This window comes from Scyliorhinus canicula, chromosome 3 (assembly GCF_902713615.1).
Source record: "Scyliorhinus canicula chromosome 3, sScyCan1.1, whole genome shotgun sequence".
NCBI lineage: Eukaryota > Metazoa > Chordata > Chondrichthyes > Carcharhiniformes > Scyliorhinidae > Scyliorhinus > Scyliorhinus canicula.
The window spans coordinates 58,882,372-58,895,775 of record NC_052148.1 but is presented as its reverse complement, the minus strand read 5'-3'; the positions used below and the strand labels follow the sequence as shown (position 1 = coordinate 58,895,775).

The 13,404-nt window shown below is 41.3% G+C and overlaps 1 protein-coding gene across 2 annotated transcripts in view; it reads left to right on the top strand.

The window, feature by feature from the left end:
* Positions 1-295: 295 nt before the first annotated feature.
* Positions 296-13,404, top strand: part of lman1 (lectin, mannose-binding, 1) — a 55,294-nt gene continuing 42,185 nt past the window's right edge. For both annotated transcript variants that reach the window (XM_038790606.1, XM_038790607.1), the window contains exons 1-4: positions 296-512; positions 9,570-9,724; positions 10,058-10,165; positions 11,796-11,857. In XM_038790606.1, the coding sequence (XP_038646534.1) occupies positions 335-512; positions 9,570-9,724; positions 10,058-10,165; positions 11,796-11,857 (503 nt within the window). In that variant the 5' untranslated portion in view covers positions 296-334. The remainder of the gene's footprint in view (positions 513-9,569; positions 9,725-10,057; positions 10,166-11,795; positions 11,858-13,404) is intronic.

The window sequence follows — 13,404 nt, the reverse complement described above, 5'->3', positions numbered from 1 at the left end:
TGCCTCTATTAAGAGATAAGCCCTTCATGCATGGCGTTCCTCTCTGAATGCATTAAACCCACAGCTCACATTGGTAGACAGTACCAATAGAGTTACAACAGTACCAACACTAGAGTTACAACTTATCAGTTACCAAGCACCGTGTCTGACCGGTTCAAACATAGCTCTCACTGGGGAGAGTGGGGGTTGGATACACAGGTGCGTCCCTGCAGGTATGGAGCAGTCTCCCTTGCCCCCTGACCCCGGCCGGAGTGCCCAATAGGAAAGCGCCGTGTTGGCTTTAGCAGGTTTCCCGGCGTGCCGCGGGCGCTGCTTGCGCGCGCGCGAGGTCAAGATGGCGGCGCTGCTAACGGTTACCGGTGGATTACTCCTCCTGCATCTACTCCAAGCCATCGGCGGCAGCGGCGTAAGCGCTGAGCTGCCCGCCCGCCGCTTCGAGTACAAGTACAGCTTCAAGGGGCCGCACCTGGTGCACAGCGATGGCAGTATCCCCTTCTGGACGCACACGGGCAGTAAGTGGTCACCCGGTAGCGGCGGTTCAGAGGCGAAGCTACCGCTCCGTCCCTGGGGAAGGAGCCTGTGTCAATCAATGCCGTCGCCACTTGCTGCACATCACAGCTGTCCCTTTCCCCTTGCAGCAAGCTGGCGCACCTTCCCCAGAGCTGCCAGCAGCAAGGCAGAGAGTGGCGGTGGGAGAGATTGAGACACCAGCCTGGTATGAGACCCTTTATTTTAGGGTTGCACACCCGAATTTTAGAAAGGGTATGAGCCACTCCCGCAGGGCGTGAGCCCGAACGGATTTTGATTTTGCCCTGTTTCCTCCATTATTGCAACACTTCCCTCGTCCCAGTCGAAATGTTAAATTCGATTCATCATTCTGTCATTTTTCTCTACAGTGAAACTCCAGTATGCCTGGAGATCTGTTGACACTCTTGTTTTGAATCAATTTTCAAAGCATTTTGATGCTCCTCCACCGTTTCTAGCTGCCTTCAGGAACAGATGGCACTGTGTATGACCTGCGATGTACTGATTCTAGTCGGGAATTAAATATGCATGGCAGAAAATTAAGTTGTGTTTAATGTTGAGTCTTGAGCGGAAAAGTGGGAAATGGAATTTTAATGCAGAGAATTGAGCTAAAGCATTTGGGGAAGGCAAAGGCAAGGGTATACATAGTAAATGGTAGGATTCAGAAAAGTGCAGAGCAATCAGGGGAGCTTGGAGTTCATCTACCACTCCCTTCAGGGAGCGGGGCAGTACCAAGAAGGCATGTGAGATACTTTATTTGATTGAGGTCTTGAGCAAATGAACATGAGGTTGTGCTAGAACTGTATAAAATACTAAGCTTGAGGAAGGCGCAGAGGATACAAAGATGCATGGACAGGCTATTTGCATGGGGCAATAAGGTGGAAAATGAATTATAAGTGTGGGGTTATTCACTTGGGTGATAAGAATAAAAATACAGACTACTTTAAAAAATGTGTAAAACTTCTAAATGTTGATGTCCGACTCCTACAAGCAACATGCAGGTACAGCAAGCAGTTAGGAAGGTGAATAGGATTATGTTAAAGATTGGAGTACAAGAATAAGGAAGTGTTGCTACAGTTGTGCAGAGCTTTGGTGAGACCACATCTTAGTCTCCATACCTAAGGAAGGATATACTTGCATTTGAAGCAACACAATGAAAGTTCATCTGAATGGCCCCTGGGATGAGATGACTGTCATTTAATGAAAGACTGAGTAAATTGGGTCCATAATCTCAAGTTTAGAAGAATGATCAGTGATCTAATTGAAACATTTTGATTCTGAAGGTGCTTGATAGGGTGGATGCTAAGAGGTTGTTTCCCCTGGCTGCGGAATCTAATACCCAGGGGCACAGACGTATGATAAGATACTGCTCCTTTAGGACTTAGGTGAGGGTGAAACATCACCGGCTGTGAATATATGAAATTCTGCATCCCAGAGAGTTGTGGATGTTCCATCATTGGATATTTAAGCCTTGAATAGACAGATGTTTGTCTCAGGAAATCATGAAGCTAGGTGGGAAAGTGCAGTCGAAGCAGATCAGCCCTGATCATATTGAATTGCAGAGCAAGCTCGATGGGCTGAACACTAGTTAAACTGCAGCTAGAGTTCATGTGTACAGTTCATGTTACTGCATTATAAAAAGGATGTGATCATGCTAGAAAGGGTGCAGAAGAGTAGAGCTCAAAATTCCTTGGCAAATTTACCTTCAAGCCCCCCAAAAGACCCAGGAAATTCATTTGTGGAGCAACGTTGCAAGAAAAGCTGACCCTGTATATGAGAGGGAGAGAATCTGAATGGCTGCTCCTCCCATCACAGGTTCTGTCTCTGGGTGAGCAACAAAGGTTGGAGACCTGGCAGCCAATTTATTTTTCCAAACAGTTGCTGCTTTCAAAGTGTCCCATTGAGTGCCAGTTTTGGTGGGGAGAATTCACCCACCTGTTGATCACGCGTTCTAAGCATTCTCTGTGGCAGTTATTGACTGCTGCCAAGTGAGTGGAAAACAAAATTATCTGTTTCATCATCGACCTAAAATGATAATATGTGTTGTATACTAGGCATTAAAAGGATAATTTGAGTACTGCATATATATTGACACACATCTGGAATTATAGAACTATCATTATGTCAATAAGATAGTATGGCCATTTATTGATGTAGACGGGGGGATTGTAAGAAGACCATAAATATACTGCCAGATCAGATCTGGTAGGTCAGCACTGAGTTGGGAATGTTTTTAATTACAGTGCCTTGATGTGACCATAAATGCTGTATAAATCAAGGAGGTTTTGTGCATGCTTTTTGGCACTTTCTGATGGTGACATGGATTTTCCACTATGGGTGTAGTGTAGGCCCACATGTGTACTATGCTTTAACATAGTAGAATTTGAAAGTCAAATCTCTGGTTTGCTAGTCCAGTATCACAAAAGAAAGTAGCATATTTATTTTTCTACATATTATACTCATCCCTAGCCCATAGTTGACTGACGTCTGATGATCTTGGGTACCTTCTGTAGAATTCAATGGTGGTTTACACCAAAAGCAATATAGTAACTAGAGTTATAATTTCCATGAGAAGGGTTTTTAATCCAGTAATTTGAGTTAATGACTGGCATAACAAAGTAAGAATTGAGTTAATGACTGGCATAGCAAAGTAAGAATTTGGTATAAATTACCAAAATTTGAATGAAGTGGAGTAGACTGCACAACGTCAGCAACATTTTGACATTATGATATGATGAGCATCTTCTTATCCCTGCTTTACCCTCCACTCTATAATATATAAATTGTTCAATTTTGTACATTTTATGTAATTTTGCATGTAGTTACTGCAATAACAGATGAGAGTTTGTCATTTAATTAAGCAATTTGAAAGAAATTGTTTGTTTTATTTTGCAGAATGTGATAGCATGGCATACACTGTATATCACTTTTCCACCTAGAGTTGTGATAATTTTTGTGCTAAATTAAAGCGTTCTTCACCAGTCATCCTGTCTATTTGAAATAAGTTTTGTAACTTAAAGTTCACAATCCTTTAATATTTTTATAATTTTATTGAGATTGTGTTCCTGATTCTGTTATGACTATAACAGTTTTGTTGTGCACTGAAATTTCAAGGTGGAAAATTCATGCAGGTACAATAGCAATTATGTGTTTTTGTTGGAGCAGAGGTAGCTGATTTTCATTAAGCCTTGAAACTTCAGGACTTAATTTATTGTTGTGAAAACACCATTTGCTACATGGTAGACCTGTAATATATTTTGAGTGGAACTAGCTGTTTCTACAGCTGTTGTAGACATGTGTAAAGTCAAATGTGGGCTATTGCATTACCAGTGAACATAAATTATTATTGGGATGCTGTAATCTGACTTGGCATATATTGGTTTGGTGTAGGTAGACTTCTTTACATTGTGGAATAATAGTACTGTAATATTTACTTGTAAAGCCATATCATTTAAATTTACATGGCAATTGCATTAATAATCCAAGAGTCCTGGACCAATTATTTCAGCAATAAAAACATGCTGGAAAAGCTCGGGTCTGGCAGCATCTACGGAGAGAGAGAGAGAAAGAGAGAGTTAAGAGTCACACAACTCGAAACAGGAACGCTACCTCTTTCCACAGATGCTGCCAGACCTGAGTTTTTCGCAGCATTTTCTGTCTTTATTTCACAATCCACAGTATTTTGCTTTTAGTTTAATGATTTACAGAGATTGTTGCATCACCACCATGAGAACTTGAACATTTGAAAACTTTCTTGTCAAAACCCAGCTGATTTAATTTTAAGGAAAGGAAAATTCTTCCTTGGCCTGACCTATATCTGATGCATTGCCAAGGTTACATTTTCAACTTGAAGCTGCCTCAAGCCACAGATCATAGAATCAAAGAATACCTGCCATTTGGCCCATCAAGTCTGCACTGATCCTCCGAAAGAACACCCTATCCCAGTAACCCCACCTAACCTTTTGGACGCTAAGTAACAATCCAACTAACATGAGCATTTTTGGACTGTGGGAGGAAACTGGAGCACCCAGAGGAAACCCACGCAGACCCTGGGAGAATGTACAACTCAGCACAGTCACCCAAGATTAGAATTGTACCTGGGTCCCTGGCGATTTGAGGCAATAGTGCCAACCACTCTGTCACTGTGCCACCCCATAGATAACTGTTAAAGTGTCAGCCTTTATTCAGCCTAGTTTATTAAATGAGAAATCAACAATCTCCCAGTTTTCGGAGCAATTCATAGTGATGACATACTTCAGGAGAAAATAATGGAAGAAAGGGGTCTGAAGCAAGTTCCTCCTCCTCAACATAAATGCACTTTCCAGTTCTAAATGAATCCATCTTGAACAGGAATATAAATTGCATGGGAAAATATTTCCAGAAATAGAACCTCAAGTAACCTCAACATTCATTGCATTCCATTTTACAACCGAAATGCTACTCACACCCTGAAAATGACGGTCTGTGGTAATACCATGCAATGTGCCTGCATTCTGACCTAACTCCTCAATGAAGGTCAACTGGATGCTAACCTTCCATGACGTCATGTGGCAGAGAATGGCCTCCTTCTGCCCTGTAGGAATTTTATGATTCGTTTGTCTGCTGATTTATTTATTTATTTAAATGAGGAGGCAATTTAGTGTGGCCAGTCTACCTCCCCTGCACATCTTTGGGTGGTGGGGTTGTGACCCATGCAGACACAGGGAAAATGTGCAAACTCCACATGGACAGTGACCCGAGGATGGGATTGAACCCGGGTCCTCGGCGCCGTGAGGAGCAGTGCTCGCCACCTTGCCACCCATAATTCTATGATTCTTACCATCTGAAGAAGCTGGCTGCTGTTGAAGACCGGGGTCAACCTGATTCAAAAGCTGAAAAAAGTGCTGGGCAGCCTCAGTACTTTGGTTGTGAGTGATGATCCTTTGTGTACCATTGTGCATTGTTATAGGCCTGAGGCAACCACACTTCTTTTTTTTTTATAAATTTAGATTACCCAATTATTTTTTCCAATTAAGGGGCAATTTAGTGTGGCCAATCCACCTACTCTGCACATTTTTAGGGTTGTGGGGGCGAAACCCACGCAGACACGGGGAGAATGTGCAAACTCCACACGGACAGTGACCCAGAGCTGGGATCGAACCTGGGACCTCAGCGCCGTGAGGCAGTTGTGCTAACCACTAGGCCACCGTGCTGCCCCTGAGGCAACCACACTTGATGTCTGAACAATCATACAGTTGTCGCTGGAACCTTCCAAGTTGACCCAGCACCCTGGAGGCCTGTGATGTTGCCATGATGTCACAACACTACAGGAGGTTCAGCAAAGGGAAAACTAACACCTCTCCATCCACCAGGACCCTGAACATGACACAAATTCATTTCCGCTATTTTTGGAAATACATGCAACTGCAGGTGAAGTTTGGAAATCTGAATGTGGTTTGCAAAGTCACAAACACCTCATAGAGATCCCAATGCAGAAGATCCCTGGCTTTGATCTTCCTTGTAGTCTGTGATTAGCCCCAAACCAGATCCACGCAAACTACTGTGGATGCTGGAAAACTGAAATGAAAGGTGAATATACAAATACTCTGGCCTGGCTGTATCTGCAGAGACATCAGATCATATTTTATCAGAAAATTATGAACTCTCAGCCATAGACTCAATATTGATGCAATTATTTGGCTTAACCAAAGCCATGAGCGAAACCACATGGACTGCACTGGTTCAAGATTGGATTTGTTTATTGTCACATGTACCGAGGTACAGTGAAAAGTATTGTTCTGCATACAGTTGAGACAGATCACTCCATACATGAATACATAGGGAAAATATAAATACACAATGTAAATACATAGACACAGGCATCGGGTGAAGCATACTACTCAGTAGAGAAGATGTGTGAAGAGATCAGATCAGTCCATAAGAGGGTCGATTAGGAGTCTGGTAGCAGCGGGAAGAAGCTGTTTTTGAATCTTAGACATTTGTATCTCCTGCCCAATGGAAGAAGTTGGAAGAATGAATAAGCTGCGTGGGAGGGGTCTTTGATTATGCTGCTCGCTTTCCCAAGGCAGTGGGAGGTATAGACAGAATCAATGGATAGATGGCGGATTCGCGTGATGGACTGGGCTGTGTTCATAACTCTTTATAGTTTTTTACAACTCTGGGCTGAGCAATTGCCATACCAGGCTGTGATACTACAGTCAGATCGGATGCTTTCCATGGTGCACCTATAATGTGGACATGCCAAAATGTTTTTGTTTCCTGAGAAAGTATAGGCGCTGTTGTGCTTTCTTCGTCTTAACATCGTTGTGGGTGAACAAGGACAGATTATTGGTAATGTGCACATGCAGGAATTTGAAGCTATCATCCATCTCCAACTCAGCCCCATTGAAGATGGCAGTACACAGTTTTAAAAAGACTCTTCGTCCCAACACACGTGCCAGTCAAAAACAACACCTAACTGTTCTTATCCCATTTTTACAACAATTGGCCCATAGCCTTGTCTGCCTTGGCAGCAAGTGCTCATCTAAACTCTCCTTAAATGATATGAAGGTCTCTGCCTCTCCCAGCCTTCCAGTGTGTTCTAAACTCCCACCACCCTCTGGGTAAAAAAAGGTTTTCCTTGCATGCTCTCTCAACCTCATGCCCCTGACTGTAAATCTATGCCCCCTGGTAATTGATCCCTCCACCAAGGGGCAATATTTCTGGCTGTCTACTCTATCTATGCCCCTCATAATTTAATACTCCTCAATCATGTCCCCCCTCACTCTCCTCTGCTCCAAGGAAAACAACCCCAGCCTATCCAATCTCTCCTTCATAGCTAAAAGTCTCCAGACTAGGCAACGTCCTGGTAAATCTCCTCTGCACCCTTTCCAATGCATTGTATCCCTCCTGTAATGTGGATTCCAGAACTGCACACTATATTCTAGCTGTGGCACAACAAATGTTTTATACAGTTCCAGCATAATCTTCCTGCTCTTAAACTCTAGGCCTCGGCGGCGGTGTTGAAGCTCCCAGCCATTGTTTTCCCCCTGCTTGAAGCTCTGCACCGCTAAATTAAAAATACAGCTGCAGCATTAAATTAGGCCACTTACCCAGATATTTGCTGAGTTTTTACACCTTTTCTATTTACGTGGAAAATTTTCAGTCTAGCAGAGGCAAGAGGTTGAAGCTTTATATTATTAGTGCTTTAGTGTTTCTAAATATGTTTAAAGTGAAAGGAAGATATATTTTTACTTTATTTGTCTTGAGGACGTTAATTCCATGAAAGGAACTATTATATAATGGATAGAATGCGGTGATCGCTTGCCAACGGGTATGACTGTCCACCTAAGATACTCAGTGTTACTGGCCTTGGGTTCTGTGGGTCTCTGCATGGCTGATGAGTTTGATCCTGGAGCCGCATCTCCAATTGCTCACCTGGCATGAGTTTCCAAAAAGATGGGATCAGTTCTTGGATGCCACATCGCAGGTGCTCCTTTTCCTGGCCTCATCTTGCTGTTGGGTGCTCTCGAAGAATTGTGACCTTCAATTAGGAGGTTCCTCCGGTCTCCCAGGCATTGACGTTTAGATTCCATTTCTTGAGGTAAGCCTACAAGCTGTCTTTGAAGGGTTTCTTTTGTCCTCATCTTGTTCGGGATCCTTCCTTGAGCTGGGTGAAGATTTGCTTGGTAGTTGGGACTCTGACATCCTAAGCATTTGGGCGGCTCAGCAGAATTGGTTTTGGAAGATCGTGGCCTGTTGACTCCTTCAGGGACAGTATGTTAGGACACCTGTCCTCCTAGCTGATTCAGAGCCATAGTACATTTGGATTTTGAAATGTATTTTTAAGCTGAGTTATTTGAGTCTCCCTGATGTAATATTCATCCTTAGAAGTCAATGATTACCAATGGCTTTAACAAAGTTTAATACCTTACTTGATATATGTAAGCCTGCTATAAGTAATGTGAACTATCTGTCTGACCGGTATTGCAGTGAATCAATCACCCGCTCCTAAAAATGTATTGCCAAAGGATATCCCAAAATGATGTCTGAGGAAATGTGTGCCAGGACATTTATCAACCTTGGGAAGACACAGGCAGAATATGCATACTATCAAGAAAAAAACTTTAAAACACATTAGGCTGTGTTTGTGGGAGTTAAGCCCCTGTGTTGTAGTCTGGCATGAAACTTATTTTGTTGGACATTGGGTGAATGACAATTAAATAAGATATGTAACTTCATTGCATTTTATCCTGGCAGTAATCAAACTTAAAATGTTTGATGCTTTCAAAATTCTCTTGGTTTCTACATTATGTCTTTGACAGATGAGAAAGTTCCAAACATCTTTAAATGTTTCTGTTTTTAGAACATAGAATCTGCTGTAATGTCATCCTTCTTTAAAACGATCAGTGCCGAAAAGCATAACGTGAGAGCAATGCTACCGGCCAAATTGCTGGGGTGACTTGTTTTGCAGTCAAAGTTTTAAATATAACATTTGAAGCAAATTAAATAACTATGCTCTTAGCAAATTATATTTTCCATTCCAAACATGGCTTCATAAGTTGATCATGAATTCCAGTCTTTGATGAAATGTGAGGTAGCTCAGTCAAAATATCACAGATATCCATTCTAAAGCTCCCCATATATAACCGTTCTTGACATGTTCCTACTGATAGCTTTTTGTGAATGGTTTTACTGTATAAATTGCTTTTAGTTGCTCCCGTTTGTAGTAAGGAACACTTTGCCAATAATCAAACTTAAGAAACTGTTTACTTCCTTTCATACAAAAGTCCTTTGCTTTCTTTCTTCCCATGTTGAATTTCATGAGTTTGGATTAATATGTGTTTTGCTTGATTGAACTTTCACTGATGCCGAAAGGGTAGAGTTTTCTCTTGGAGACCTATTCTGTGGTTGGTTGCCTCCTTGAAGAGATTGAATGGACTTGGTTAACTCTGGGCTGAGATTATTTGAATGTGGTCCATGGAAGAAACTGGTTCAATAGGTTAAACCTTTAATGACTTGGTATACTTGTATGTATTGAGAGATTTTTTTTTCTCGTGTTTTAGATGCAATCCCGAGTGCCGATCAAATCCGTATAACGCCATCACTGAAAAGTCAGAAGGGATCGGTTTGGACAAAAAGTAGATTTAGCTTTGAAAACTGGGAAATTGAAGTTACTTTCCGTGTGACTGGGAGAGGACGGGTCGGAGCCGACGGGCTGGTAATGATATCTCAAATTTCTTTATATTATTGAAAATTGCTGTGCTATTTTTTAAAATATAAAGTTAGAGTACCCAATTCATTTTTTCCAATTAAGTGGCAATTTAGCGTGACCAATCCACCTAGCCTGCACATTTGTTTTTTGGGTTGTGGGGGCAAAACCCACGCAAACACGGGGAGAATGTGCAAACTCCACATGGACAGTGACCCAGAGCCGGGATCGAACCTGGGACCTAGGCGCCTTGAGGCTGCAGGATTAACCCACTGCGCCACCGGTCTGCTCTGCTGTGCTGTTTATAATAATAATGCACTTCTCCCATCTCTTCTGATTTAGGCAATCTGGTACACAGTGGATCAAGGATTGGATGGCCCAGTTTTTGGAGCAGCTGATTCATGGAATGGTGTTGGTATTTTCTTTGACTCCTTTGATAATGATGGAAAGGTATGTGTATGTCGAAGTACAAACAACTACTTCAGATAGCTGCTTTAACTACTTCTCTTCAGTAAAATCCTATTTATTTTATTAGTAGATGTACTGTGCGTAGTTTTGAAGTATACCCTTGAACAGGATTTTATAAGATAAGAAATTAGAATAGGTGTAGGCCATTTGGCTTTTTAAACCTGCTCTGTCATTCAGTGTAATAATGACTGGACTGTACTTTCCTGCTACATCACTTGATTCTCTTGGTGCCCTACTGATGATGCATGTTCATTTTTAAGTCACAAGTGGCGAAGGCTCACTTTATTTTTCAGTTCTCCAGTTTTTTTTCTAATTTCACAAATTGTGGATCTTCCATTCTTTCAGTGTTCACATTTAACGGCCAAGAATGATAGTCCATTTTAAACAGTTTGCATCATATCATATATTTCTCACCTAACATGGTAATATGTGCTCTAAAGAATTGACTTTAACCATATGAATGTGAGCCAGTTCAAAAATAAAGTTCATTCAAATATATTTGAAATTATCTACGTTTGGTAGCCTTTCTGATCTGGGAAGGATTAATGAATCAACTGTATTTTATATATGCCTACAATTAAATAGAAACTCCATAACCTGCTCAGTGCAGATGTTCTATTAGTGTGTCCAAGCACAATGTTCCCCTTTCTCAATTGTGCTAAAACTTCAGATTCAGTTGTTTTTTTTGTTGCTTGAAGTGTATATGACACCGTTTTCTAACTGAACTTAAATACAAAATGGTTTTTGGGATGAGAGGATGTCCTATGATGAGAGACTGAGTGAATTAGTTCTTTATTACCTGGAGTTTAGAAGAATGAGGGACAGTCTCACTAAAATGCACAAGATTCTTACGGAACTAAACAGGCTGGATACTGAGAGATTGTTTCTGCTAGTTGGAGAAACTAAACATACGGGCACAGTCTGGGTAAGGACCCAATTATTTATTTGCTGAGAAATTACCTCACTAAAAGTTTTGTGTCTTTGGAATTCTTTATGTCAGGTGGCGGTGGATGCTCAATCATTGAATACATTTAAAGCTGGAGTAGACAGATTTTTTGGTGTCTCAGAATTGAGGGATATGCTGAGTGCATAGGAAAGTAGCATTGAAGTCCAAGATCAGCTGTTAAGATCAAGATAGTACTTAGTGACTGAGCAGACTCGACTGTCAGTATGATCTTCTCCTGTTTCTTGTATATTTCGTTAGCGTATTTGATAAAGAGTTCTAGATTTCAATGATATCCCTTCAATGTGTGCTATAATGTGGATGCATTGAAATTCAATCTGCAATCACTTTTTGGATCTTGATAGTTGTGTAGATTTGCTTTTTGCTTTGATTTTCAATGCTTTTTTAATCCTGTTGCAGTAGTTTACTTCTATGCACTATATTTGAGTATTTTTAACCAGCATATTTAACATGGTGAAAGGTTTATTTTCAATATTACTCGTATAAATTGTAAACCATTGTGTTTATGTTGAGCTGTTAAATGTGGAATATTTTAAGCTCAGTCAGTGAATCGAAGGTGTTTCTAGTTGAAGTTTCCATCTTGAGCACCACAGTTGCAGAATAAAGATTGCGGAAAGTTAACCTGAAGTTTCCTTTCATAATTTGCAGAAAAATAATCCGGTAGTACTTGTCGTTGGAAACAATGGGCAATATCTTTATGATCATCAAAAGTAAGTGCAACTATTTGCCCTCTTTTATAATTAATGTGGATTTTGTGTGTATTGGGGCAGCACGGTAGCATGGTGGTTAGCATAAATGCTTCACAGCTCCAGGGTCCCAGGTTCGATTCCCGGCTGGGTCACTGTCTGTGCGGAGTCTGCACGTCCTCCCCGTGTGTGCGTGGGTTTCCTCCGGGTGCTCCGGTTTCCTCCCACAGTCCAAAGATGTGCGGGTTAGGTGGATTGGCCATGCTAAATTGCCCGTAGTGTCCTAAAAAGTAAGGTTAAGGGGGGGGGGGGTTGTTGGGTTACGGGTATAGGGTGGATACGTGGGTTTGAGTAGGGTGATCATGGCTCGGCACAACATCGAGGGCCGAAGGGCCTGTTCTGTGCTGTACTGTTCTATGTTTTGTGTTAGGTTGGTGAGGATTGAAGGTGATATGTTCTGCATTTGATGAACTGTATCTAACATGGAAATGCTTGAAGCTGAATACTTGAACTATACTGTTCCATTCACCAGTATGGATAACCCTCATTTTAAGAAAAAATATTTTTGAAAAATAAAATGATTAGTTTAGCATTAAAATGCAACTTTAACTGTCCTACTTTTGAACTTAAATAAAGTCAGCAAGAAAAAAGAAAATTTGATAGGGCAGAGTTTTATGAATGAAAAAATGAAAATCGCTTATTGTCACAAGTAGGCTTCAATGAAGTTACTGTGAAAAGCCCCTAGTCGCCACATTCCGGCGCCTGTCCGGGGAGGCTGGTACGGGAATCGAACCGTGCTGCTGGCCTGCTTGGTCTGCTTTAAAAGCCAGCGATTTAGCTGAGTGAGCTAAACCAGCCCCTGAGCTAAACCAGCCCCTTAGCTAAACCAGCCCCTTTAAGACCAAGTTAGAAATTGATTGTTTTACACGGTCAAATTTAGCCAACTATTTTCTGGTAAATATCTTCATTTTGTAGCAGTCTGCGTAGTTCAGTAAGCGATCTTTCCCCTCAACCAGAAGAGTGTGTATTCAAATCCTTCTCCAACACTATGCTGAAGGAGTGTTGCAATGTTGAGAGAGTGCCATTTTATTGATGAGACATTAAACAACAACTACCTCTTTTGTGATCAGTGGATGTTAATCATTCCATAGCACAATTTGAGGAGAGCCTATCTTCGATCCTGGCTAACTTCTTTCTTCAATCAAAATAGATAACCAGATATTAATCTCATGGCTATTTAGGGGACTTTACTATGAGCAAAACAGCTACAAGTGTCTATTTACATGATGATGCAGGTTCCTTCTCTCTGCTGATTTCACATTTCTGATTTTTTTTTTAAAGTGGAGCTGTCTTTGCAAAGATTGGCCCATCTTTGTTTGTGACTGCACAGTATGATGCAGATTGTCAAATTACATCCTGCTGTGTCTGCCTGTCAATTCAGAATCAAAAATGTTTCTTGAATTGAGAAGTTTGTTGAAATAGGTTTCGTCCCAAATTATGAATATCAGCTTAGAATCTACAATATCGTTTCTGAATTATGTCCAACTGAGATAGAAACACATGTTCCCAGC